The sequence below is a fragment of the Amblyraja radiata genome, chromosome 5 (genome assembly GCF_010909765.2).
Source record: "Amblyraja radiata isolate CabotCenter1 chromosome 5, sAmbRad1.1.pri, whole genome shotgun sequence".
Classification (NCBI taxonomy): Eukaryota; Metazoa; Chordata; class Chondrichthyes; order Rajiformes; family Rajidae; genus Amblyraja; species Amblyraja radiata.
In genome coordinates, this window is record NC_045960.1 from 107,023,069 (window position 1) to 107,049,189 (window position 26,121).

At 44.0% G+C, this 26,121-nt stretch overlaps 1 protein-coding gene across 1 annotated transcript in view; it reads right to left on the reverse strand.

The window, feature by feature from the left end:
• The window catches only part of LOC116973657 (prolyl endopeptidase), a 103,336-nt gene that overhangs the window by 45,875 nt on the left and 31,340 nt on the right, over window positions 1-26,121 (reverse strand). The window contains exons 5-10 of the mRNA XM_033021924.1: window positions 23,208-23,417; window positions 21,857-21,978; window positions 19,483-19,588; window positions 13,850-14,041; window positions 8,606-8,803; window positions 4,807-4,910 (exon numbers count right to left, since the gene is read on the reverse strand). Coding sequence (XP_032877815.1) covers window positions 4,807-4,910; window positions 8,606-8,803; window positions 13,850-14,041; window positions 19,483-19,588; window positions 21,857-21,978; window positions 23,208-23,417 — 932 coding nt within the window. The remainder of the gene's footprint in view (window positions 1-4,806; window positions 4,911-8,605; window positions 8,804-13,849; window positions 14,042-19,482; window positions 19,589-21,856; window positions 21,979-23,207; window positions 23,418-26,121) is intronic.

Sequence of the window (26,121 nt, forward strand, 5' to 3'; positions counted from 1 at the left end):
CCCACCCAAACCATCCCCCCCCCCCCCCCCCCCCCGGGTACTTTCCCCAGCAACTGCAGGAGATGTAACACCTGTCCCTATACCTCCCCCTCGGCTCCATCCAAGGACCCCTTGCAGTCTTTTCAGGTGAGGCAGAGGTTCATTTGCACCTGCTCCAACCTCATCGACTGTATCCGCTGTCCCAGGTGTGGACTCCTGTATACCGGTGAGACTAGGCGCAGGGTTGGCGATTGTTTCGCTGAACACCTCCACTCAGTCCGCCTCGGCCTACCCGATCTCCCGGTTGCTAAACACTTTTAACTCCCCCTCCCCCTTCCCATTCCCACACTGACCTTTCTCTACTGGGCCTCCTCTGTTGTCAGAGTGAGGCCCAAAGCAAATTGGAGGAACAACACCTCATATTTCACTTGGACAACTTACAACCTAGGGGCATGAATATTGATTTCTCCAACTTTAAGTTGGAAAAACCCTTGTTTTCCCTCTCTCACCTGATTGTATGCCTTGTTGTCACCTTCCCCTCAGCTAACAACGTGCTACATTTCCTTGGTCATCGTCGGCCCTTTGATCTGTGTTTTCATACCTTACCCTTCCATTTCTGTATGTCTCCCCTGACGAGCATTTTGTGTCTATTTTTGGTGTAAACCAGCAGCAGCTGTTCCTTCCTGCTGATTAGATTTGTTCTGTTTTGTGTGCTATAACTAAGGTGGGGGGGGGGGGGGGGGTTCTGGTGAGGGGATATTTAGAAAGTTAAATGGAAAGGACACAGCAATAGTTCTGGGTAACTACATGATAACCAGAGTCCACTGGGAAGGGGCTACGCACACAAACAGAATATCCTTCCAATGAATCAGGGAAAGATCTGAAAGCTATTCACGTGACTGGAGATATAATTTGTAACAAGATGGTTAATCTAACAGGACAAACAGGAATTAATTGATTAGAGCCTTGCAGCTTAGAAGCAGGGCCTTTCGCCCAACTTGCCCATGCTGACCAAGATGCCCCATCTTCACGAGTCCCACCAGCCTGCATTTAGCCTACATCCCTCAAAACCGTTCCCATCTATGAACCTGTCCAAATGACATAAGGTCATATGTGATTGGAGCAGAATTAGGCCATTCGACCCATCTAGTCTACTCTGCCATGCAATCATGGCTGATCTATCTCTCCCTCCTGACCCCATTCTTCTGCCTTTTCCCCGTAACCTCTGACACACATACTAATCAAGAACGTGACTTTTAAATGTTGTTCTAGTACGTGCCACAACTGCCTCCTCCGGCAGCTCGTTCAATACATCCACCAGCCAGTTCTCCTCAGGTTCCTATTAAATCTTTCCCCTTTCATCTTAAGCCTTTGTCCTCTGGTTGATGATGCCTCTACTTTAGGTAAAAGGCTCTGTGCACTTACCCAATCCTGTGGGACAGGCCCATAAAAATGACTCTCAAGGGCCATGTGCTGTACGGTTATAGCTAGCTGCATATCAAAGGATGACTCAAGACCCTTGCACTGTATGGTTTATAGCTAGCAGTACATCAAAGGATGCCTATCAAGAACCTTGTGCTGTGCATCAAAGTATGTCTATCAAGAGTCTTGCGCCACACGTCCATAGAAGTCCAAAGATCCTTGTGCTATACAGCTATCTTAATCTTTGTCATACTGGAGCTTCCACAGCAGGCTGCTTTAAGATTTACTATTGCACAGAGTGGACAGTTAATTAATAGTCTCACAGTTAACGTGCCTTTCGGAATCATAATATGATTACATTTTATAAAAATATTACAAATGATTCAATTCAACTCAAAACAACGGTCTTAAATCTCAACAGTGCAACCGACCAAGCTAAGCCATGAGGTTGGAAAAATAGATTCAACAGCAAGACCATAAATATTCGCTGGTTAGTGCTTTATAAGTATACTTCTCCAAGATACAAAACCCAACAGCAAAAGTGGTTTCCGTTGTGGTTAACAAGAGAAAGTTGTAAATAGTAGATTGACACAAAAAGCTGGAGTAACTCAGCGGGACAGGCAGCATCTCTGGAGAGAAGGAATGGGTGACGTTTCATGTCGCGACCCGTCTTCAGACTTTTTTTATAAATAGTATTAGATTAAAAGAAAAACGTTTTTAGATACAGCTATCAGGTATGGAATTGGGAAAATTTCAGAAGTTTAGTTTAGCATTGTCACATGTACCGAGGTAAAGTGAAAAGCTTTTTAGTTGCGTCCCATCCAGTCAACGAAAAGATTATACATGATTACAATCAAGCCGTTCGCAGTGTGCAGATACAGGATAAAAGTTTATTGCAAGTTAAAGTCCGATCAAAGATAGATCAAAGGTCTCCAATTAGGTGGATGGGAGGCCAGGACCCGTCTCTAGTTGGTGAAAAGACAATTCTGTTGCCTGATAACAGCTGGGAAGATGCTGGGCAGCAGATGAGGTAACACTTTTTCACACAGAGAGTTGTGAGTCTGCGGAATTCCCTGCCTCAGAGGGCGGTGGAGGCCAGGTTCTCTGGATACTTTCAAGAGAGAGCTAGATAGGGCTCTTAAGGATAGCGGAGTCAGGGAATATGGGGAGAAGGCAGGAACGGGGTACTGATTGCGGATGATCACATTGAATGGCGGTGCTGGCTCAAAGGGTCGAGTGGCCTTCTCCTGCACCTATTGTCTATTTGACATTGATAAGAAAGGGTTAAGCAGAATAAAGAATGATCTGGCAAGAAGCATACGAGTGAACTGCAAAAGCTTTTATGTATATGTAATTAGAGAAGGGATAGCAAAAGTTATTACAGATTGAGAGGAGTAATTGCATTGGGGAATATAGAGATGAACAGAAATTAAACAAATATTTTGCATCCGCCATTACTAATGACATGATAAATCACCTAGAAATAGTGCAGATAACAGGTCTGCAGTGAATCAGTTAATCAAAATTAGCATTAAGGTCAGAAGTGATAGGAGTAGAATTAGGCTATTCGGCCCATCAAGTCTACTCGGCCATTCAATTATGGCTGATCTTTCTCTCCCACCTAACCACATTCTTGCTCCTTCTCCCCATAACTACTGACACCTGTATTAATCAAGAATATATCTATCTCTGCCTTAAAAATATCCACTGACAGTGCCTCCACAGCCTTCTGTGGCAAAGAAATTCACAGATTGACAAAATAAACTCCTTCCTAAAAAAATGTACTTTAATTCTGAGGCAATGACCTCTAGTCCTATACTCGCCCACTAGTGGAAATATCCTCTCCACATCTACTCTATCCAAGCCTTTCACTATTCTGTACGTTTCAGAGGTCCCCCCTCATTCTTCTAAAATTCAGTGAGCACAGGCCCAGTGCCGACAAACGTTTATCATAGGTTAACCTATTCATTCCTGGGATCATTCTTGCCAACCTCCTCTGGACCCTCTCTGGAGCCAGCACATCCTTCCTCAGATATGGTGCCCAATTAATGCATGGAGAAAAAACATGTCCAAAATTAAAGGACTGAAAGCCAATATATTCTAAGGAAGATCATTATCTTCACCCCAAATTTTTGAAAGTGATGGCTTAGAAGATAGGTGATACATTGGTAGTCATCCGCCAAAATTGGGGAACATGGAAAATAAGGGAAGTGGGTAGTGTTAAGATGGATTAGTAAATTGAAAATTATGTTTTCTGATGTTTTAACTGGCAAAATAGTTGAAAAGCACGGAATGTGTGGTATTTTGTCTATCAAATGGCCTTCTGTAGGGTACCACTTAAAAGGTTATTAAGTAAAATCACTTTTCATGGCACTGAGATTATTTGCTGGTGTGGTTGAGAATTGGTTGATGGACAAAACAAAACCGAAGGAAAATGTGGTTCATTTTTGGATTGACATTCATGGTTTGGGAACAGCTCCATCCAAGGCCGCAGGGAGTTGCAGAAAGTTGTGGACACAGCTCAGTCCGCCACGCAAACCAACCTCCCTTCCATTGATTCCATCTACACTTCACGCTGCCTCGGCAAGGCCACCAGCATAATCAAGTGCTAGTCTCACCGCGGTCATTCTCTCTTCTCCCATCAGGCAAGAGGTGCAGAAGTTTGAAAACGGGTATCTCCAGATTCAGGGACAGTTTCATCCCAGTTGTTATCAGGCAACTGAATCGTCCTCTCTCGAACTGGAGAGCGGGCCTGACGCCACAGCTACCTGATTAGAGACCTTCAATTTATCTTTAATTGGACTTTATTTTGCATTAAATGTTATCCCCTTAATCCTGTATCTGAACACTGTGTAACCATGAATAGACTTTTCGCTGACTGAATAGCACGCAAGAAAAAAAGCATTTGACTCTATCTTGGTACACCTGATAATAATAATAAATTAAACTAAAGAATCTGAATAACATCAGGCAGCGAAGGCAGCAATTTGTCATCTTTGCATTCTCTGCCACTGAGTAAGAACATGGCCCATAATTTAACTGTTAAGGGCCTGTCCCACTTATGCGACTTGCCGGCACCCATCATAGTCGCAGCAGATCTCCGGATATTTTCAACACGTTGAAATTCCAGCGGCGACCAGAATAAGGCACAACTTTTTGGGCGACTACTCATGACCATACAGGCATCCCCCCTCGACAAATGGCCGCCGCTGGATTTTCAACATGCTGAAAATTTTCGTGGACCTGCTGCAACTCACCTATTTCTTTGGATTTCCTGATTGTCTTAATATCTATCGATATTTTTCCTAAATATACTCATTTTGAGCAAGGTTAGTTGATTCCACGAGGGCATGAACTTAAACATGAAAATTCCAATAATTAATAAAAAAAGAATGTTCTACTAACCTGAACAGTCTTATAATCAGATGGATTAAATCCTTTCACTGTTACTTCTTTAAAAATTATTGGCTCCAAACTGTCTTTGGTCAGATCACAGTGATAAATGATACCTAGAACAGATTTTTCCAAAATCAGCTTCAAATGCCATAGGAATAATTTAAAATACAAAGTAAACTTGAGTATTTTAGATTCTTACAAAATTAACTGCCAGCAATTTTCTTTTAATGCTGAATACTTTCCCGACATTGATTTAAAAATTGTTGCAGGTTACTTTGTAGCTTGTAAAAAAACAGAACTATTTTAAAGCCTATAGGCTCCAAACAATATAGACGGGGACATGATTTTTGCACTATTATTGTCTAATTATTTGTTCTTTTTTAAAATACATACTGAACCTCTGTTGTCTATTATGGGTTTTACAGAGTACTATGTTTACATATCTGCTGTGCCACTGCAAGTAAGAATGCCATTGTTCCGTTTCGGGACGGATGACAATAAAACACTCTTGACTCTCAGCTCTAACTTTTTTTTAACACAACCCACAATTGCAATGTTTACAGAAGATAATGCAACATGATATCACAATATTATTTTACAAAAAAATCCCAGTTTTTGTATACAAGCCCACTTGAAATAAATGCTAGTTTACACCGAAGATAGACATAAAATGCTGGAATAAATCAGCGGGTCAGGCAGCATCTCTGGAGAAAAGGAGTAGGTGACTATTCTGATCGAGTCTGAAGAAGGGTCTCGACACGAAACGTCACCTATTCCTGTTCTCCAGAGATGCCTGACCCGCTGATTACTCCAGCACTTTGTGTCTACCTTTTCACTCTACCTTGTGAGATAATACACTTAATTCAGTAAGTTGACAGCATTACGATCCATCTGCTATCCTGCCCTGTCCACATCCGATTGCAAAATCTATACATTTTCCTTGAAGCCAAATTTCCCATTTAGCTTTAACATCAGTAACTTCATCCTTTCAATAAAGTTAATGAATATTCATGGTAATTAGCTGACTTCCAAGCACACAATTCTTTTTTCCCCAAACAGCTGTGACATTGCAACCCGTAGTTTAAAGTACTTTGGAATGCAGCTAATCAATGTAATAAAACTAAATGTCACAGTATGCCGCTACAATTTATATGCCACGAGTTCTATTATAGTATTTAAACGATTCATTTACTCTTTTTAAGAATTGTAACATTTTATCATCACTGAAGAGAATGTTGCAATTAAGGAAAAGACCACACTGTGCAGGAAGCAGCAATGTACAAGGCACGTCTCATTTGTGTGTCATTACGCAACATCATTTACGTGTCCTCTCCCCACTTGCCTTCAGAGATTGAGATGAGCCACTGCCTTAACTGTGACCGACACAAAAATGCTGGAGTAGCTCAGCGGGACAGGCAGCATCTCTGGAGAGAAGGAATGGGTGACGTTTCGAGTCGAGACCCTTCTTCAGCCTTAACTGTGACAGTCCTTCTGCACATCCACAATGTTATTGCACGAGGAAATCTAAAATTTGACCCAGCAATGGCGAAGAGGAGGCAAGATAATTTCCAATCGGTATGAAGGGTCCCGACCCAAACCTTCACCTACCCAGGATCTCCAGATTTGCTGCCTGACCAGCTGAGCTACTCAACCTCTTTGTGTCATAAATTCATGTTCATAGGTTATAGGAGTAGAATTAGTCCTTTAAGTCTACTCTGCCATTCAATCATGGCTGATTTAGCTTTCCCTCTCAATCCCATTCTCCTGCCTTTTCCCTTACTAATCAAGAATCCTTTTATTTCCAAGTTTAGTGGTTGAGTTCCAATGGACGGATGACCCACGTTTCTCAAGGTTGTGGAGACCAGGGTATAGGAAGTGCTGCCAAAGGAGTTTTGTTGAGTAACTGCAATGCATTATCCAGATGGTACACACACTACAGCCACATGGCTACTGGTGTAGGTAGGGAACGGTTAGGTCGAAATATACAGAATTAGAGGTTACAGGTTTAAGGTGAAGGGGAAAAGATTTTATTAGAAGCCGAGGGGTAATTTTTTCATGGAAAGTACTGCCAGAGGAGGTAGGGACTATCGCAATGTTTAATAAGCAACTAGGCAGATAGGACAGGTTTAGAGGGATATGGGCCAAGCGCAAGGCAGGCGGGACTAGTGTAGATGGGACATGTTGGTCGGTGTGGGCAAGATGGGACGAGGAGCCTGTTTCCAAGCCGTATGACTGTGTAACAAATAAAGTAGAACGATCTATCCTTGTTCCTCCAGTGTTGCTGGAGCGGCACTCATTGGGTAATGTGGCAGGTATTCCATCACGTTGCTGACATACAGTGGGTGACCAGGCTGTGAGGAGTCACTCACAGTAGGATACCCAGCCTCTGACTTGACGCAGCTGTAGTATCCATGAGGCTGGTCCAGTAATGTTTTTCATCATTGACGTAGAGAATGGTTCAGTGGAGTTTACTTGTCACATGTGGAACTGCAGAGTGAATTCTTTTAGCATATATTTCACATGCGGTGCCGCCATGTTTTGGCTCCTTTTCCAAAGTCAGGTCAGCCCGCACGCTCGGTCTACTGGATCGCTGATTCAGTACTTGCTGCCTTACGGCTCCCGATCCAGGTGAGCCCCAGGCTCCTGCAGGGCCTCCCTCCGTCATCTATGAATGGATCGGCCCGTGAACTGACGCCTTTCTCCTCTCGTCGCCTGGCCATCTTTGTGTCCCGGGCGAGCCTCCTGCAGCTGACCTTGAAGGCTCTGGAGGCTTTACCTCGGTTCACCCTCCTACCGGCCCTCGCTCCTCGCGTCCGACGTCTCCAGCCCTCGCGGTCCGCCGAGCCCACGTGTTTTCGGGACGGGTTCCCGGTTCCGCGGCTGCAGCACCTCAGGAAGGTCTCTGCCACGCAGCGCCTTGACAACATACAAGCTTGTGATGATAAATGGCAAGAAATTTTCCGAATGTCGACAGTAGAAGATTCAATGTTGGCAATGTTGAGGAAGGAGAAAGGTGGGTTATTGGAATGACATTAGAAATGATCATCACCTCGCACTTGGTAGTTGGGGAAGTTTCTTGCCACTTATCATCACAAGCCTGGATGTTGTCAAGGTCTTGCAGATTAACCAGATTGCATTTTCCATGCTTTTTGATGGATAAAACAGAACCATATTGTTGTATGGGTGTCAATGTTGAAACCTGTGGGTGGCACAGCTGCTGCCTCAGTGCCAGAGGCCTGGGTTCGATCCTGACTGCGGGTGCGGTCTGTGTGGAGCTTGTGCTTTTCTCCCTGTGACTGTTGTGGGTTTTCTCCGGGTGCTTCAGTTTCCTCCCACATCCCAATGACGTGCAGATCTGTACGTTAATTGGCTTCTGTAAATTGTCCTCAGTGTGCAGGATATGACCGGGTGATCACTGGTCAGCCAGCGCTCGGTGGGCCGAAGGGCCTGTTTCCATGCTATGGCTCTAAACTAAACATCTGCGTCACATCTGTGTCAGGTCTCTTCAAGTCGAGATCAGACTGAAGAAGGGTCCCAACTCAAAATATCATCTATCCATTCCCTCCACAAAAGTACCTCTAGCATTTACTTCTGGAGTCATGGAGAGAATCGTGAGTTATACAGTGTGGAAACAGGCCCTTCGGTCCAACTTGCCCACACCGACCAACTTGTCCCATCTTCACCCATTCCACCTGCCTGCGGTTGGTCCATGTCCCTCTAAACCTGTTCTATCTATCTAGGTCCTGTCCAAATGTCTCTCAAACATTGCGCTACTACCTGCCGCACGTGAATCTGCTTCTTCACTAACCTGGTGTCAGGAAACTTGTAAACTGATAGAAGATTTCAGTGTCCTTCTTTTGTCCGCTGTACCCCACAACGCTGCCCACTTCCAAAGGAAAGGTCTTCAAATGAGCTCCCGTGGCCAAATCGTGTAGCTGCAGGACATGCTTCACATGGTGGAGGTAGCACAAAACCAGATAGTTTTCCCTGACACATCCGGACCATTCTGAAAACATAGATGAACAGTAAGATGCAACGCAGAAAGAAAATGGTACATAATTATCAATAGTAAGCTCGTGAGGCAACAATCTAAAAATGACGACTGATGTCTAGGGATACATCACTAGCTCTGGAAACCTGCATATAGTTACAACCTATAACACAAGTAAACAGGAATCAGTGATGAAGATTAGTAGAAGGAACTGCAGATGCTGGTTTATACCAAAGGTAGACAAAGATTTCTCGAGAGGTGCTGCCTGACTTGCTGAGTTACTCCATCACGGTGTCGATCTTCAGTAATTAAGAATGCTAAAAGCCTCACTAATTTTCAGATGTATAGGTTTCAATGTCAGGTTAAACCAAGATCTGTGCCTCACAGTCCACATTCATAAATTTGTATGTCTTCGGAACAGAATTAGGCCTTTCGGCCCATCAAGTCTACTCTGCATTCAATCATGGCTGATCTATCTTTGCCTCTCAACCGTATTCTCCTGCCTTCTCCCCATAACCCCTGACACCCTTACTAATCAAGAATTTAAAATTACTTAAAAAAGCCGCTTTAAAAATACCCAATGAATTGGCCTCCACAATCGTCTGTGGCAAGTTCACTTGGAAGATGATTAAACAACCCCAAGAATAATTAAAAGGCGATTTGCTTTTTATATTCTGGACATGGGTCTTTTTGCCTATAACATATCACATCTGAGTTTAGTTTAGTTAAGAGATACAGTCCCTGCGGCCCACCGAGTCCGCACTGACCAACAATCCCCGCACATTAACATTATCCCACACACACTGGGGACAATTCTGCATTCATACCAAGTCAATTAACCTACAAGCCGGTGCCTCTTTGAAGCATGGGAGGAAATCGAAGATCTTGGAGAAAACCTACGCAGTCACGGGGAGAACACATAAACTCCGTACAGATAGCACCCGTAGTCGGGATCGAACCTGGGTCCGACGCTGCAAGCGCTGTAAGGCAGCAACTCTACTGCTGTGCCAACTAACGAATAGCCAAATAGCGCGCTGCACGCCCAAGCCATACAGTCATAGGATTTTGAATTCTTACTGGTGTTGGGGTCCCTGCAATGGCAAATCATTAATTTGGGGACTTTGACAATGATTAGTGCTGGTACTCCTGTTGTTTGGGTTGCATATTAACAACTTGGATGTGAAGGTAGGAGGAATAATTGTTAAGTTTGCAGATGAAACGAATATTGGAAATGTCGTGGACGCCGCTGAAGGTTGTCAAAGGTTAGAACAGCTTATAGATCAGATTTAGAGTTCAGAGATACAGCGTGGAAACAGGAGTGGCCGGGGCGGCGACACAGGCCAGTGCAGCATCGGCAGCCCAGCCTGGCAGTCAAGGGCAGTCCATTACAACTGAAATCCATGCCGAAGAGGTCCGTAACAAAGAGGTTTACTGCATTCTTAAGGGCCTGTCCCACTTGGGCGACCTAATCCACGAGTTCTGGCGAGTTTGCCCTCGACTCATACTCGCAGCATGGTCGACATGAGGTCGTAGGAAGTCTTTATAACTCTCCTTCATGCTCGAAACCGGAGCTCCGGGAGGAAACCCACGGGGAGAACGTACAAACTCCGTACAGGCAGCACCCGTAGTCAGGATAGAACCCGGGTCTCTGGCGCTGTAAAGCAGCAACTCTACCGCTGCGCCATCGTGCCGGACAATTAACCCACCAACCTGCACATATTTGGGACATGTGAGGAAACTGGATCACCCGGATGAAAACCCACACCTTCACAAGGAGAACTGGCAAACTCCACATTGACAGTAACCCATTGTCAGGATTGAACTCGCTGAAAAATTGTTTGGCGCTTTGAAACACTATCTCCACCACTGTGCTGTCCCCAGGGCTTGGGTTAATGGATATTGAGATGCTAACGTTTATTGAATGGGTTGGATGAGTTGAAGGCACAGATAGACATATGAAAACATGATGAAGCTATAAAGAAATATGGCTTAAAAAGCTCAACTGGAATTTCCTCAGGCAGCTGAGGAAATTCAGAGTCTCTGAGGATCCTTCAGTGCTTCAACTCTGGGGCTGTAGAAAGCATCCTTGTCCGGCAACATCACAATCTGGTTGGGGAACTGCTCTGCCTAGGACAGGAAGGCTCTGCAGAGAGTAGTGCGTTCGGCCAAACGCACTATGGGAACTTCACTCGCCACCCTGCAGGACCTATACATCAGAAGGTGCAGTTCCAGAGCCAGCAACATTATGGGGGACCCTTTCCACCCCAGCAACGGACTGTTCCAGCTGCTACGGTCAGGCAAGCGCCTCCGCTGTCATGCTGTGAAAACAGAGAGGATGAGACGGAGTTTCTTCCCACAGGCCATCAGGACTGTAAACTCTTATCTCACCAGGGACTAATTTACTGTTGTGTTGTGTCTTTTTTAAATCGCTGTTTTTTTTGGGGGGGTTTTCTAATTTGTAAATACTGATTCTGTTCTATTCAGTTCTGTAGTTTTTTGCACAATCCGCAGGCATTGCCACTTTCATTTCACTGCACATCTTGTATGTGTATATGACAAATAAAGTTGACTAGACTTGACTTGAAGATTTCACAGTTCACAGTGATCGGGCTTTTGAATAAAATAAATAATCCAGGAGAAATGTAGCTGGAATTCACTGACTTGGGGAGAGGTGAAGGCTGAAACTTTCAACACCTATGAACACGCATTCGAGGAAGCACTCCCTGCTTGGATCTGCAGTGCTATGAACCTTATGCTGGAAGACAAGATTGGAATTTCAATACTGTGATCTACACTGACATGGTAGCCTGCATAGTCAACCTGTGTCAGACATTTTCCATCATTCTGGTTCTAGTTTTTAAATCGTTGCATCAGTGAACAATTCGACTGTAGGAAGGAGCAAAATGTGTTCAATGACTCGCGGTTTTTAATCTTTCCATGGAAAGTCACCCTTACGAAGATAGACACTGGAGCGAAGTTTTGGGTCGAGACATTTCAGACCCGAAACATCACCCGTTCCATCTATCTGTCTGTCTCGCTGAGTTACTCCAGCATTTTGTGTCTATCTTTGGTGTAAACCAGCATCTGCAGTTCTTTCATACACAAGTCAGATTAGACGTTCAAAGGCAATTAACGTTTTGATGGGCAATGCCAGGGTAGTTACCGGATACACGATCATCTTTAAATTTCTTCATAACCTCAATTCAGCCCATTTGGGGAAAAAAAAGTCATGCGTCTATGTGAATAGTAGGTCATTTAGCCCCTGAAGCCTGCTCTGCCATTCATTGGATCACAGCTCATCATTAACACTTGCCTTGTGTTCCAGCACAGCTTTCATTCCAAATTTGCGGTCAGAGTCCCTGCATTCTTAAATCCTGTTCCAAGTTTTCCTAAATATATTATCAAACAACTCTACTTCTACTCATACATTCCCTTTTCCCAATTCCACAATATGAAGGTATTAGATGGTTCGCTGGGCAGATGAGCAGGAGCCAGGGGTAATGAGAAGAATAGGGTTGAGGGGGAAAGATAGGTGGCAGAGTAGATTTGATGGGCCGAATGGCCGCATTCTGCTCCTAGAACTTCTGAACTTACGAGTGTTTCTGTGATCATAAATTCAAAGGGTGGTGCACCGGTAGAATTGCTGCCTAACAGCGCCAGAGACCCGGGATCGATCCTGACCATGGGCGTGGTCTGTACCGAGTTTCTACATTCTCCCGGTGAGCGCGTGGGTTTTCTCTTGGTGCTCCAGTTTCATCCTACAATCCAACGACGTGTGTGTTTGCAGGTTAATTGGCTTCTGTAAATTACTCCTTGTGTGTAGGATAGAACAGGTGATCATTGGTCGGCGCAGACTCAGTGGGCCAAAGGGCCTGTTTCCACTGAATCTCTAAACTAAAATACTTTCAATATCTCCCTTGTCAACCAGCTAAAAGCTTGGAGATGATTATGGAATATGATATAATTCATCTTTCATACTCCCTCATTTAATTTCTAATTGTAGATACATTTTAAAGATGGCTCGGTTGAATTACATGGATGTGAAAAAGGAAATTTTCAATTTTGTTCCATTATTTAACAATGAGTGGCCTCTGTAAAATTGGAGTGGATGAGAGAGTTGGGGTAACATAGAACTAGTGTGAATGGGTGATCGATGGTCTGTGTGGGCTTGATAGGTCAAAGGGCCAGTTTCCATGTATCTCTAAACAAAACTAAAATGTGATCATATAAAAATTGTACTGGTAATGTTCCATTAAACGGTAATTATTATAAATAGAACTGTAATTTTTAGTTTTTTGTTTTAGATACAGGCCCTTCAGCCCACACCAACCAGCGATCCGCACACACTAACACTATTCTACACACACTAGGGACAATTTACATTTATACCAAGCCAAAAGAGGAAGAAGTTTGGACTTTATTGCTTTCCATCACAGTGAGGAACGTGGGGAATCCGCTGTGGTGGATGTTTATGTTAACTTTTATGTAGTTCTCTGTCTTTTTGCTTTTTTTTAAAGTGTGGCTGTATGGTAATACGAATTTCACTGTACCTTATTTGGTACGCGTGACAATAAACTGACCTTGAAACCTTGAACCTACAAACCTGTACGTCTTTGGAGTGTGGAATGAAACCGAAGATCTCGGAGAAAACCCACGCGGTCACGGGGAGAAGGTACAAACTCCGTACAGATAAGCACCTGGAGTCAGGATCGAACCTGGGTCACTGGCGCTGTAAGGCAGCAACTCTACCGCTACCCCACTGTGCCGTAATATTTCACTAAAATTATTACACTCAGTGCAGTTATTTGCCTGTAAATTAATAGATATATTCTTTGAGGTTGTATTAACGGAAAGAGAAGAAACAAAATCAGTGAGTGCTATCCTGGATGGTTGCAAAACTGGAAGTAAAACTAGAAAGTGTTTACCAGCCGAGCCCTGATACATCATTCAGCTGGATAGATATGTAACGTGCAATTTTCATTATTCGTTTTCATACAGCCCACGCACCATGTTCACAAAAATGTGCATGAAAAGACTAAACAAAAAAACAATTATACCTACCAAGTACATCCTTCTGCTGCTCTGCAATTAAAGTTGTCCATTTCGAAGGGTCAGGGTCACTGAAGTCAATATTAATTAAGCTATAACAAGGAGTGTCGAGGTTTGTTTTGAATGTGAATACTGTTCCTTCATTGGTGACATATTCATATTCTGCATCAAAGTTATCCACAAGCTTGACCCAAGGCAGGACTCCTATTAGAACAGAACTTGATTAATTCATGTCTCTGACAAGGTGTTTTTCATATTAACTGTTTTCAGATAAAGATGGGAGACAGTAAATGGAAATCAAAAACATTTTGATTGCTATAAATCTGAAGCAAAAACGGAAAATAGTGAGAACACTCAGCAAGTTTGCATGTGTGAAACAAAGGAGTTAACCTTCATGGTTCAAGATCCTTTTAGTCGTAACAAAAGCTTTTCACTGTACCTCGGTACACATGACAATAAATAAACTAAGAGATTAAAGAAACAAACTAAGGAAACAAATAACAGATTGATTCCTGGGATGTCAGGACTTTCATATGAAGAAAGACTGGATACTCGGCTTGTACACGCTAGAAATTAGAAGATTGAGGGGGGATCTTCTAAATGGCGGTGGCGGCGTGACTCACTGTTGCAGCGGCCCCTACAGCCTGTCTGTCTTTTTTTTATTTTTTGTCTAGTTAAATGTAGTTGTTTGTGTTTTTTAATAGTGTTTTTAACTGTGTATATGTGGGGGGCGGGGGAAACTTTGTAAAAATCTCTTCCCTGTACGGGAGACCCGACATTTTTCCTGTCGGGTCTCCGTTGTCGTTGGGGCCTAGCACCGTGGAGCAGTCTCCAGCCTGAACGACCTAGTGGCTCCAGTCACGGAGGCTGCGGAGCTGCGGACTACTCACCATCGTGGGGCTGGCCGGCATCGGAGCGTGGGGAGCAGTGGTGACTCGCTGCTGCGGCCCGACCACGTAGCTCGGAGGCTCCAGCTGCAGCCGCAGGTCCGGTGGACTGTCGGGACATCGGGAGCTCGCGGGTGGAGAGACCGCTTTCCGGAGCTCCCGCAACGAAACTTCTCCAGCCCGTGTCGCGGGGATGGAACGACCCGGAGCAGGGCCGTACATCGCCCGGCGCGGCTTCATGGCCATGGGACATTTCAGCGCCCGCCGGGGGCTCCATCTTTGTGACATTTAGACCGGGAGCGGGGCCGTACATCGTCCCGCGCGGCCTAAAATGGCCGTGCGACTTATCATCGCCCGCCTGGGGCTTGGACATCGGGAGAGAAATGGAAAACAGGGGAGAGAAAAGACTTTGCCTTCCATCACAGTGGGTTCACTGTGATGGATGTTTTTGTAAATTGAATTGTGTGTATGTCTGTAGGAAATTGTCTTTGTTTGTATGGCTGTGGAAACGGAGTTTCGTTTGAGCCTCACTGAGGTTCAAATGACATGTAATAAATATTGATTGATTGATTGATTGATCTTATAGAAACTTACAAAATTCTTAAGGGGTTGGACAGGCTAGATGCAGGAAGATTGTTCCAGATGTTGGGGAAGTCCAGAACAAGGGGTCACAGTTTAAGGATAAAGGGGATGAGAATTTTTTTTTTTACACAGCTAGTGATGAATCTCTGGAATTCTCTGCCACAGAATGTAGTTGAGGCCAGTTCATTGGCTATATTTAAGAGAGTTAGATGTGGCCCTTGTGGCTAAAGGGATCAGGGGGTATGGAGAGAAGGCAGGTACAGAATACTGAGTTGGATGATCAGCCATGATCATATTGAATGGCGATGCAGACTCGAAGGGCCGAATGGCCTACTCCTGCACCTATTTTCTGTTTCTATGTTTCTATTATTGAGCTAGAGACAATGTACACTCAACCACTAACTTGAAACAGAGCAAAAACAATGACAATCCATATCATTTACAGAGGGCAATTCTGAGGTTAAGTTTTGCAAAACTGTGGCAAAAATTGTTTTATCTTAGAAAAAATGAGCAAAACAGTTAGCAGATGAGTAATAATGATTTCTAGGGCCAAACATGTTCCAGAAAACAAAATATTAAAAATATTTAGTTTTGTTTAAAAATACAGCGTGGAAACAGGCCCTTCGGCCCACTGAGTCCCCAACCCGCGTCTCTGGTGCTGCAAAGCTGTGCCACCGTGCCGCCCTGTTAATGCTGAGTCTTGAACGATTAATTAATCGGATGTATAAATAACTGAATCAGAGACAAGTAGTTCCAAGATGATACAGGTGACCCCACATTAAGGGCGTTTACACCACATTATGTTCACACTGTACATTGGGGATGGAATGATTGTAATCGTGTATAGTCTTTCTGCTGACTGGTTAGTTAGCATGCAACAAAAACGCTTTGTAATGTTGGATGCAATGTTGAGGCTGTGGCTCCACCTGGGGGTTAGGCCATTTACTGTGCGAACCCTCGGCATTCGGAGGCAGGGTCATGTGACTGGGTATGGCTGGAAGGAGTCGTCGTAGGGTTCAGGGGTGTCCCCTGGTACATACAGTGAATCACGGGGTAACGTTCCCCCATTCGCGTGTGTACTGTTCTCTTTACTTTGCCAATAAAGATCCCTTTGTTTCACCACGCGTGGCTTGTTTATTCGCCCGCCATATTGGTGACCCCGATGATCCAAAGCGGTCAATTTGGATTTGCATTATGGACGCAGCCAGCGATCAACCCCAACAGCCCTAAGTTGCTGTCTCCCTTAAGCTGCCCGTGTTCTGGACATCGCAGCCCCAAGCGCGGTTCCCGCAGGCCGAGGCACAGTTCCACATTCGCCGCATCACGGCTGATGACACTCGGTATTATTATGTGGTCGAAGCGTTTGATCAGGAGACGGCCGGTCGTCTGGTCCATTCCCCATGCGCGCCGCCGGATGAGGACAAATACGACGGCCTCAAAGGGCTACTCCTGCATACCAATGGGCTGAGCCGCTGGGACCGCACAGTGTGGACAACGCACATGGGCGGACTCAGCGATCGCAAGCCATGAGTGAGATGCTCACCCTTATGGACGGTCATCAGCCCTGCCTCCACTTCAAACATGCCTTCTTGGAATGGATGATGGATGACATCCACCTGCTTCACGCCGGTGAGGATTTTGGTGAGCCCTTGCAGCTAGCGGAGCATGCGGACGAGTTGTGGCAGTCCAAGCAGCAGGGCCGCGGTTCGATCGATCAAGTGTCGGCTGTGCCTTGGAGGGCCCAGCGTCCACCGGGAGCTCGGCTGCGCCGCTTGTCCCGGGCGACCCCGGTAAGGGGAAGCATTGTGACTACCACCATCGCTGGGGTCCCGCGGCCCGTCAGTGCCGCCCGCCCTGCTCGTATCCGGCAAACGCTGGGGCCGGCTGCGAGTAGTTGCTGCGGCGGTTGGCCAGAAACACCGCCTCTATGCTTGGGACCGACATTCGGGATGACGGTTCCTCGTTGATACGGGTGCGGAGGTTAGCGTTTTGTCCCTATCGGGGGTCGACACTCGTTCCGGCAAGTGGGGGCCTTTTCTAACTGCCGGAAATGGCAGCTCCATACGGACGCATGGGGTTCCCACTCATCTTTGCCCCGCCATTTTAGAAACATAGAAAATAGGTGCAGGAGTAGGCCATTCAGCCCTTCGAGCCTGCACCGTCATTCGATATGATCATGGCAGATCATCCAACCCTGCCTTCTCTCTCTCCATACCCTGATCCCTTTAGCCACATCTAACTCCCTCTTAAATATAGCCAATGAACTGGCCTCAACTACCTTCTGTGGCAGAGAATTCCAGATTCACCATCTTTGATTTTCTCATCTCGGTCCTAAAAGACTTCCCTCTTATCCTTAAACTGTGACCATAGTTCTGGACTTTTACGGTGGCCGGCGTCTCCCAGCCGTTGCTGGGCGCAGATTTCCTCCGGGCTCAATTCCTGTTGGTGGATGTGAAGGGGCAATGCCTCGTTCGTCTGCCGCATTTCGTGCCACAGGTTCTGGGGGAGGGGTCCTGAGGCGCCACCTGGGGGTTAGGCCACTTCCCTGCGAACCCTCGGCATTCGGGGGCAGGGTCACATGACTGGGTTTGGCGGGAAGGAGTCGTCACAGGGGTATGCCCTGGTATATATAGTGATCCCCGGGGTAACGTTCCCCCATTCGCGTGTGTGCGGTTCTCTTTACTTTGCCAATAAAGATCTCTTTGTTTCACCACGCGTGGCTTGCTTATTCGCCCGCCACAAGGCTCTATAAGGCGCTGGTAATGCCACATTTGGAATATTGTGAGCAATTTTGGGCCCCATATCTGAGGAAGGGTGAGCTGGTTCCAGAGAGGGTCCAGAGGAGGTTTACAAGGATGATCCCAGGTTAACCTATGGTGAGCGTTTGTCGGCACTGGGCCCGTCTTCACTGGAGTTTAGAACAACGAGGGGGGACCTCATTGAAACATACAGAATGTTGAAAGACTTGGATATAGTGGAGATGGAAAGGATGTTTCATTAGTGGGAGAGTCTAGGGCTAGAGGTTTTAGCCTCAGAATTAAAGGACATTCTTTTAGGAAGGAGGTGAAGGAGGATTTTCTTTAGTCAGAGGGTGGTGAATCTGTGGAATTATTTGCTGCAGAAGTCTGTGGAGGCCAAGTCAGTGGATATTTTTAAGGTAGAGATAGATAGATTCTTGATTAGTACAGGTGTCAGAGGTTATGGGGAGAAGGCAGGAGAATGGGGTTAGGAACGAGTGATAGATCAGCCACTATTGAATGGCGGAGCAGACTTGATGGGCCAAATGGCCTAATTCTACTATTCCTTGTGACCTTTTCACTGTACCTCGTTACACATTCCAACAATAAACTAAACTAGCCTGAAACTAGTTTCCGAGTTATGAATATTCAATATTACTGAATTCATAAATCATTACCCTAAAATATCACCTTGGAATAAAATTTGCGCTCTCACAATGTGTGAAAAAATGTAAATAAAAATCAACACCAACTTTATTTTTCTCAAATCGTGTCTCCTGACACAAACACAGATGACATAGCCCATTTTCTAGAAACACAACCCAGCCCTCTCCCTGCTAACGTGGAGGTCTGTATAAATCTTGATGACGATGAAAACTGCGATAGGCAGCATTAAATACTGAAATTTTACTTGTTTCTCTTTCCACAGACGCTGTCTGATTTGAGTATTGCCTGTGTTTCCATCTGTAGTTCAGACTTCCAGCAACTATAATCTCTTCTTATAAAGAGATTATTTGTTTTGACAGACATGTTACGATAGCTGCATTTATGATGAAAATATAGGACATGTTACATTTGAGAGGAGAATTAAGGGCCTGTCCCACTTACGCAACCGTTACAGGCGACTGCCGGCACCCGTGATAGGTCTCCTATGGTCGTGAGAGGTCATGAGAGGTCTCCTAAGGTCGTGAGAGGTCACCCGCGACATGTCGCCAGGGGTCGCCTGTATGGTCGTGAGAGGTCTCCTATGGTCGTGAGAGATCTCCAAAGAGTCGTAGCGTCTTTCTGGTCGCCGCTGAATTTTCAACATGTTGAAAATTTCGGCAACCTATCACGGGTGTCGGCAGTCGCCTGTAAAGGTGGCGTAAGTGGGACAGGCCCGTTACAGAATTCCTGAGGGACCTGCATGTTGCAAACTAAAACATTTTGAGTTATTTACCTTCGATACCATCAGGTAACTTTTTCAGATCACAGTACCAAAGTCGATTGACTGGGTCACAGCCTTGTCGAATAGACAAGAGAACATATTGCCCATCATCTGATATCTGTATAAGAGACAAAGAATAACTTATGAGGAGGTCACATTAGGATCTGTTGCAATTAGGTGAATTCATTATACAGTCCTCCCATTTCAGCGCACCATAATGTTTGGGACACAGCAATGTTAAATCAAAGTACTCATGTTTAGTATTTTGTTGCATATCCTTTGCATGCAATGACTGCTTGACGTCTGCGATTCATGGACTTCACCAGTTTCTGGGTGTCCTCTCTGGTGATGCTCTGCCAGGCCTGTATTGCAGCCATCTTCAGCTTATGCTTGTTTTGGGGGCTAGTCCCCTTCAGTTTTCTCTTCAGTATATAAAAGGCATGCTCAATTGGGTTCCGATCGGGTGCTTGACTTGGCCACTCAAGAATTGACCATTGAAGCTTTGAAAAACTCCTTTGTTGCTTAAGCAGTATGTTTGGGATCATTGCTGTAGAATGAACTGCCAGCCAATGAGTTTTGAGGCATTTGTTTGAACTTGAGCAGGTACAATGTGTCTGGACATTGTGCCTTCCCCCACAGTGGTATCCATTGTTGGGGGGATGATTTTTTGTCTGTATGGTAATCCTGTTAGTCTTTGTCCAAGATGGCTGCCATGAAGGGAGAGTGGACGCTGGCACGCTTTAGCTGCCGCTGCTCTCTCTTCACATTGTTTTTTTGATTTTTTGTTTTTGGACTGAATTCTGTTTTTAATTTGTGTTTCTGTGTTGTCTTTATTATTATTTATTTTATTCTGATTATATGTTTATATTCCTGTTAATCTATGTAAGGTGTCCTTGAGATGTCTGAAAGCCGCCCAATAAATAAAATTTATTATTATTATTATTATTAAACACTTCAGAATTCATTATGCTACTACCATCAGCAGTTGTATCATCATTGAAGATAAGTGAGCCAGTACCTTCGGCAGCCATACATGCCCAGGCCATAACACCCCCACCACAGTGTTTCACAGATGAGATGGTATGCTTTGGATCTTGGGCAGTTCCTTCTCTCCTCCATACTTCGCTCTGTCCATCACTCTGATATAAGTTAATCTTCGTCTCATCTGTCCACAAGACCTTTTTCCAGAACTGTAGTTGGTCTTTGAAGTACTTCTTGGCAAACTGTAATCCAGCCATCCTATTTTTGCGGCTAACCAGTGGTTTGCATCTTGCAGTGTAGCTTCTGTATTTCTGTTCATGAAGTCTTCTGCGGACAGTGGTCATTGACAAATCGACACCTGAGGAGTGTTTCGGATCTGTTGGACAGGTATTTGGGGGGGTTTCTTTATTATAGAGAGAATTCTTCTGTCATCAGCCGTGGAGGTCTTCCTCAGTCCCTTTGTGATAAGAAAGCTCACCAATGCTCTCTTTCCTCTTAATGATGTGCCATGTGTCCCAAACATTATGATGCCCTGAAATGGGGGGGGGGGGGGGAGACTATGTATAAACACAGCTGTAATTTCGGGGTGGGAGATTGTAATCTTCACGTGGTCTGCACTGTTTCGACTATTGCAATTAACTGGATGTGCACAGGCAGAAGATCAAATAGAACAAGTTGTCCAACATCTTTAGGCTGTGCAAGCAACACGAAAGAAGAAGATGTAATTTCCACACGGTGAAACCAAAAATGTATAAAAATACCCTTTAATAAAATCTGACAATGTGCACTTTAACAACATGTGATTTTTTTCTATTACAAATCTCAAACTGTGGAGTTCAGAGGCAAATAAATACATGACGGGTCTTTGTCCCAAACATTATGGAGGGCACTGTATATGACCAAAATATTATTGTGAGAAGAGACTTTTAGATAGGCAATTGGATTTGCAGGGCATGGATATGGAAAATATGCAGACAGATAAAATGTGGTCTTGGCAGCATGCTCAGTACAGATATTGTGGGCTGAAGGGCCTGTTCCTGTGCCATACTGTTCTATGTTCTGTCTAACAACCATTTTAGGGTGACCTTTATAGCCATAATACTGTTTTGTATATTTACATTACATTTATTTTAAAAATTCTGCTTCCAGGCATGAATGCAATGGCTTTTATTTGGAACTACAGCACCTAATCAGGTCGCAGCAAAAAGCTTCAGGTAGTGTTGTGTAATTCAGAAGGACTAGGGCCATGCACTGATACTGCACTTCAGATATTCTTTACTCTTATAAAGTCAAAAGACAAAACTGTCAAAAGGTTTGCAATGAACCTTTACAATGAACCTTACAAAATGAACAAAGTATAGCAAATCACAGTAACATTTTAGGAGATATCATTGTTTAACAATACCTCAGTTCCACCCATCCATTTTGGATAGTCTGGAAATTCAGCACATAATATATCTTCAGATTGTGGAAATCCTAGCTTGTGGTAATACAATTTCTGGTGAAGGTTCATAGAGGTTTCGGTACCTGATAAGAAGAACGGGAAGAGATGAAGTTGCCATTTTCTTACCTTGTAATCCAAAGTTTTCATGCATGCAATACAATTATTTGCCGAGAATAGAACAGAGCAGTACGTTCCTTTAGGAAGGAGATGAGGAGGAAATTCTTTAGTCAGAAGATTGTGAATCTGTGGAGTTCACTGCCAGAGAAGGCCAGGTCAATGGGTATTTTTAAGGCAGAGATAGACAGATCTCTGATTAGGTAGACAAAAGTGCTGGAGAAACTCAGTGGGTGCAGCAGCATCTATGGAGCGAAGGAAATAAGCTTCTTCAGACTGATGTAAGGTGGGGGGGGGGGGGTGGGGGGGGGGGGGGGAGAAAGGAAGAGGAGGAGCCCGAGGGCTGAGGGAGAGCTGGGAAGGGGAGGAGACAGCAAGGGCCACCGGAAATTGGAGAAGTCAATGTTTATGCCGCTAGGGTGCAAACTGCCCAAGCGGAATATGAGGTGCCGCTCCTCCAATTTCCGGTGGTGCTCACTCTGGCCGTGGAGGAGGCCCAGGACAGAAAGATCGGATTTGGAATGAGAGGGGGAGTTGAAGTGCTGAGCCACAGGGAGATCAGGTTGGTTAATGCGGACCGAGCTGAGGTGTTCGGCGAAACGATCGCCAAGCCTACGCTTGGTCTCACCGATTTCTGATTAGTATGGGTGTCACGGGTTGCGGGGAGAAGGCAGGAGAATGGGGTTTAGAGGGGAAGATAGATCAGCCATGATTAAAATGCGAAGTAGACTTCATGGACCAAATGACCCAATTCGATTCCTTTCACTAATGAACTGATGAATCGTACAAATTCATTTTATGTTTTTAAACAGAGATGGTAGAGAATATTAGTTAAGATTAGTTTATTGTCATATACACGGGGCTTTTATTTTCTCCACCTTCAAATAGTTTCCACACAAAGCTGTCAAAATAACATCTAAGCTTATCATTATTTTATCTTTGTCACATCTGGAAACTTTGACTTAAAGGAGTTGCACATATTAAGCTGATTTGTTTCTTGATCATTAAGCCGAGTTGAAATAGATATTGAAAATGACCGCTCAATACATTAACCAAATGTTACCATATTGCCACTATTTCCTTTTCATTCAATTTGATACCATTTGAAAATATGTTGTCAGATTTAATTTGTATTTGTCTAAAAAAAACGATGACGTTTTCTGTTTTTTAATATTGGTTTTAATAGATCTCATCTTACCATCAATCTTTCCATCTTGTTTTAAGTAACAGTTATAAAACATTCCTTTAGCATCATGGGTCCAGGCCATACAGCTGAACTTCACTCTCTCCAAGGTGTCTGGGAGTTCTGTAGCACCATCGACTTTTAAGAACTTGATCGTTACCCAATCTGACCCACTTGTACTCAGCCCGTATGCAAAGTATTCGCCATCTTCGGAGAATGCATATCCTGCAATCAGAAGTGTGTTAAATTGAAACAAATTACTGAAACAGTCAGTACATGTTCAGCAATTGTGCACAACAAATGCTCTCAGAGGAGAGCAAGCAAGTCAGTTTATCTTTGGACAGATTTCATTTCACCTGTACAGTTTCAAATTTGCAAATATACTTTCTCCTATGAAGTGACATCACAGGTAGATCAGAGTGGTCTAAAGGCTTTCGGCAGATTGGCCTTCATCGGTCAGTATAGAAGCTGGGAGGTCATGTTACAGTCCGAAAAATACATTGGTGAGACCACATTTAGAGTATTGTGTTCAGTTTTGGTCACCATATTATGGGGAGGATTTTGTCAAGCTGGAAAGGGTAAAGAGAGATTTATGTGGATATTGCCAGGGCTCGAGTTCCTGAACTATAGGGAGAGGTTGCGCAGGCTAGGATTTTATTCCTAGGACCGCAGGAGGATGAGGGGGAATCTTAGAGGTGTAAAGAATCATGAGACGAATAGATTGGGTAAATGCAGAGTCTTTTGCCCAGAGCAGGGGAACTGAGAACCAGAGGACATAGGTTTAAAATGAGGGGGAAATATCTAATAGGAAGCTGAGAGGCACCTTTTTTTTTGACACAAAGGTGGTAGGTGTATGGAACGAGCTGCCAGAAGAGGTAGTTGAGAAAGGTTCTACCACAATGTTTAAGAAACATTCGGACAGATTCATGAATAGACAGAGAATCAAAGCTGATTCTTGTTATACCCAACCGAATAAACTCATTTATCTACCTTACAACAAAAATCTCAATTTTTAAGTTGGTCTTCAGAAGATTTAAAAATAATGAGCAAAATTACATTTGCATCATTCCAATGTTTTCCTTTTGCAAGAAAGTCAAAATTAAAAAAAAAACCTCAGATCAATCCTACATACGTAAAATTAATAACCAGTGACGACAGAACAAAGATCCTTAGGATACACCATAATTAGTACGGGTGTCAGGTGTTATGCGGAGGGGAATGGGGTTAGGAGGGAAAGATAGATCAAACATGATTGAATGGTGGAGTAGACTTGATGAGCCGAATGACCTAATTCTGCTCCTATCACATATATATGAACATTAATTCCTCTTCCAACAAAACTTAAAAACTCGAAACTCCCTTTCTTTGTTCTTTAACTACATCTCACAGTGCTCAACCTAGCCTATTAGTTTGATGTTCAGAGTCGTACAGCAATGCTGACCAAGATGCCCCATCTACACTAGTCCCACCTGCCCGCGTTTGGCCCATATCCCTCTCAACCTTTCCTATCCATGCACCTGTCCAAACGATATTTAAATGTGGTTATGGTACCTGCCTCAACTACCTCCTCTGGCAGCTCATTCCCACCAACAGTCTAGACAGCAGTGGTCAGAATAGGCTGCACAGAAGAACTCAATATAGACTTTAATTTCAAGTTGATTTGAACTCACTGGGCAGTGTACAATTATAAATGAACCCACCACAAGAAAACAGATGAAATTAGCGACCCTTTAATTTTACCTCCAGTAGACAAAACTTGATGAAATTACATAAGGCAAATGACAAATCTACCAAAGATTTACGAGGAAATCTGGAGGTAAGTATTTTTATCCTATCTACACAAAATTTGACAATTAAATTACAGAATGCTAAAAGTAAATTGTCCAAAGATTTACAAGGAAATCTCGAGTTAAGTATTTTTAATGACCTTTAAAAAAAGCAGTTTCATTTCATTGGAAACATGTAATTTTATAACTGCGCCTAATAATATAAACCATTAAGATGAATATTTTCATTCTTCAGAGACTGAATTAAAGAGCTGAAGCAACTCTGCTTAGACAGTTATCAAAAATGAAAACTTGCCAATGCTGCATCAATTAGTTCTGATTTGCATCAATCTGCAGTATGCATGGTTAAGCATATATGTTACCATGGTCCAGGATTTATTGACACAGGTTGATCATATGCTGAATAATCCAACCACATTTTTGGCAACTCTGCCTAGACAGTTATCAAAAATGAAACCTTGCCAATGCTGCATCAATTAGTTCCGATTTGGCAATCACTTGACATGATGAAGAGCAGCAGAATTTAAGGTAGAGTGCAGTCAAATACCATCGAGGTTAATTCGTAAGACAGCATACAGCTGCTTGCTGCACTTCTGAACTCTCATCGTCACATTTGGCATCTGCTTCGCACCATGTATATTAAGAACTCTGATGAAGGAATAAGTTAGAAATTCATTTGAAAATGCATTAAAGTGAGGTAGAGCATTAGGAATTGTACTGTGAATTACATCTGGCGGTGCAGCAGTAGAGTTACTGCCTTACGGCGCCAGGGACCCAGATTCGATCCTGACCACGGGTGCTGTCTGTACGTAGTTTGTACGTTCTCCCCGTAGGTTTCCTCCCACACTCCAAATACACACAGGTTTGTAGGTTAATTGGTTCAGTATAAACGTAAATTGTCCCTCGCGTGTGTAGGATAATGTTAGTGTGTGGGGATCACTGGTCGGTACGGACATGGTGGGCCAAAGGGCCTGTTTCCTCGCTGTATCTCTGAACTAAACTAAACATTAAGACACTGTACAGTACATTAAGAACTGTAAGAAGGAACAAGAGGTTCCGATCCGAAACGTCACCCGTCCTTTTTCACCATACAGGTGCACAACCTTTTATCCGAAGATCCAAATAACGAAAACCTCCGAATA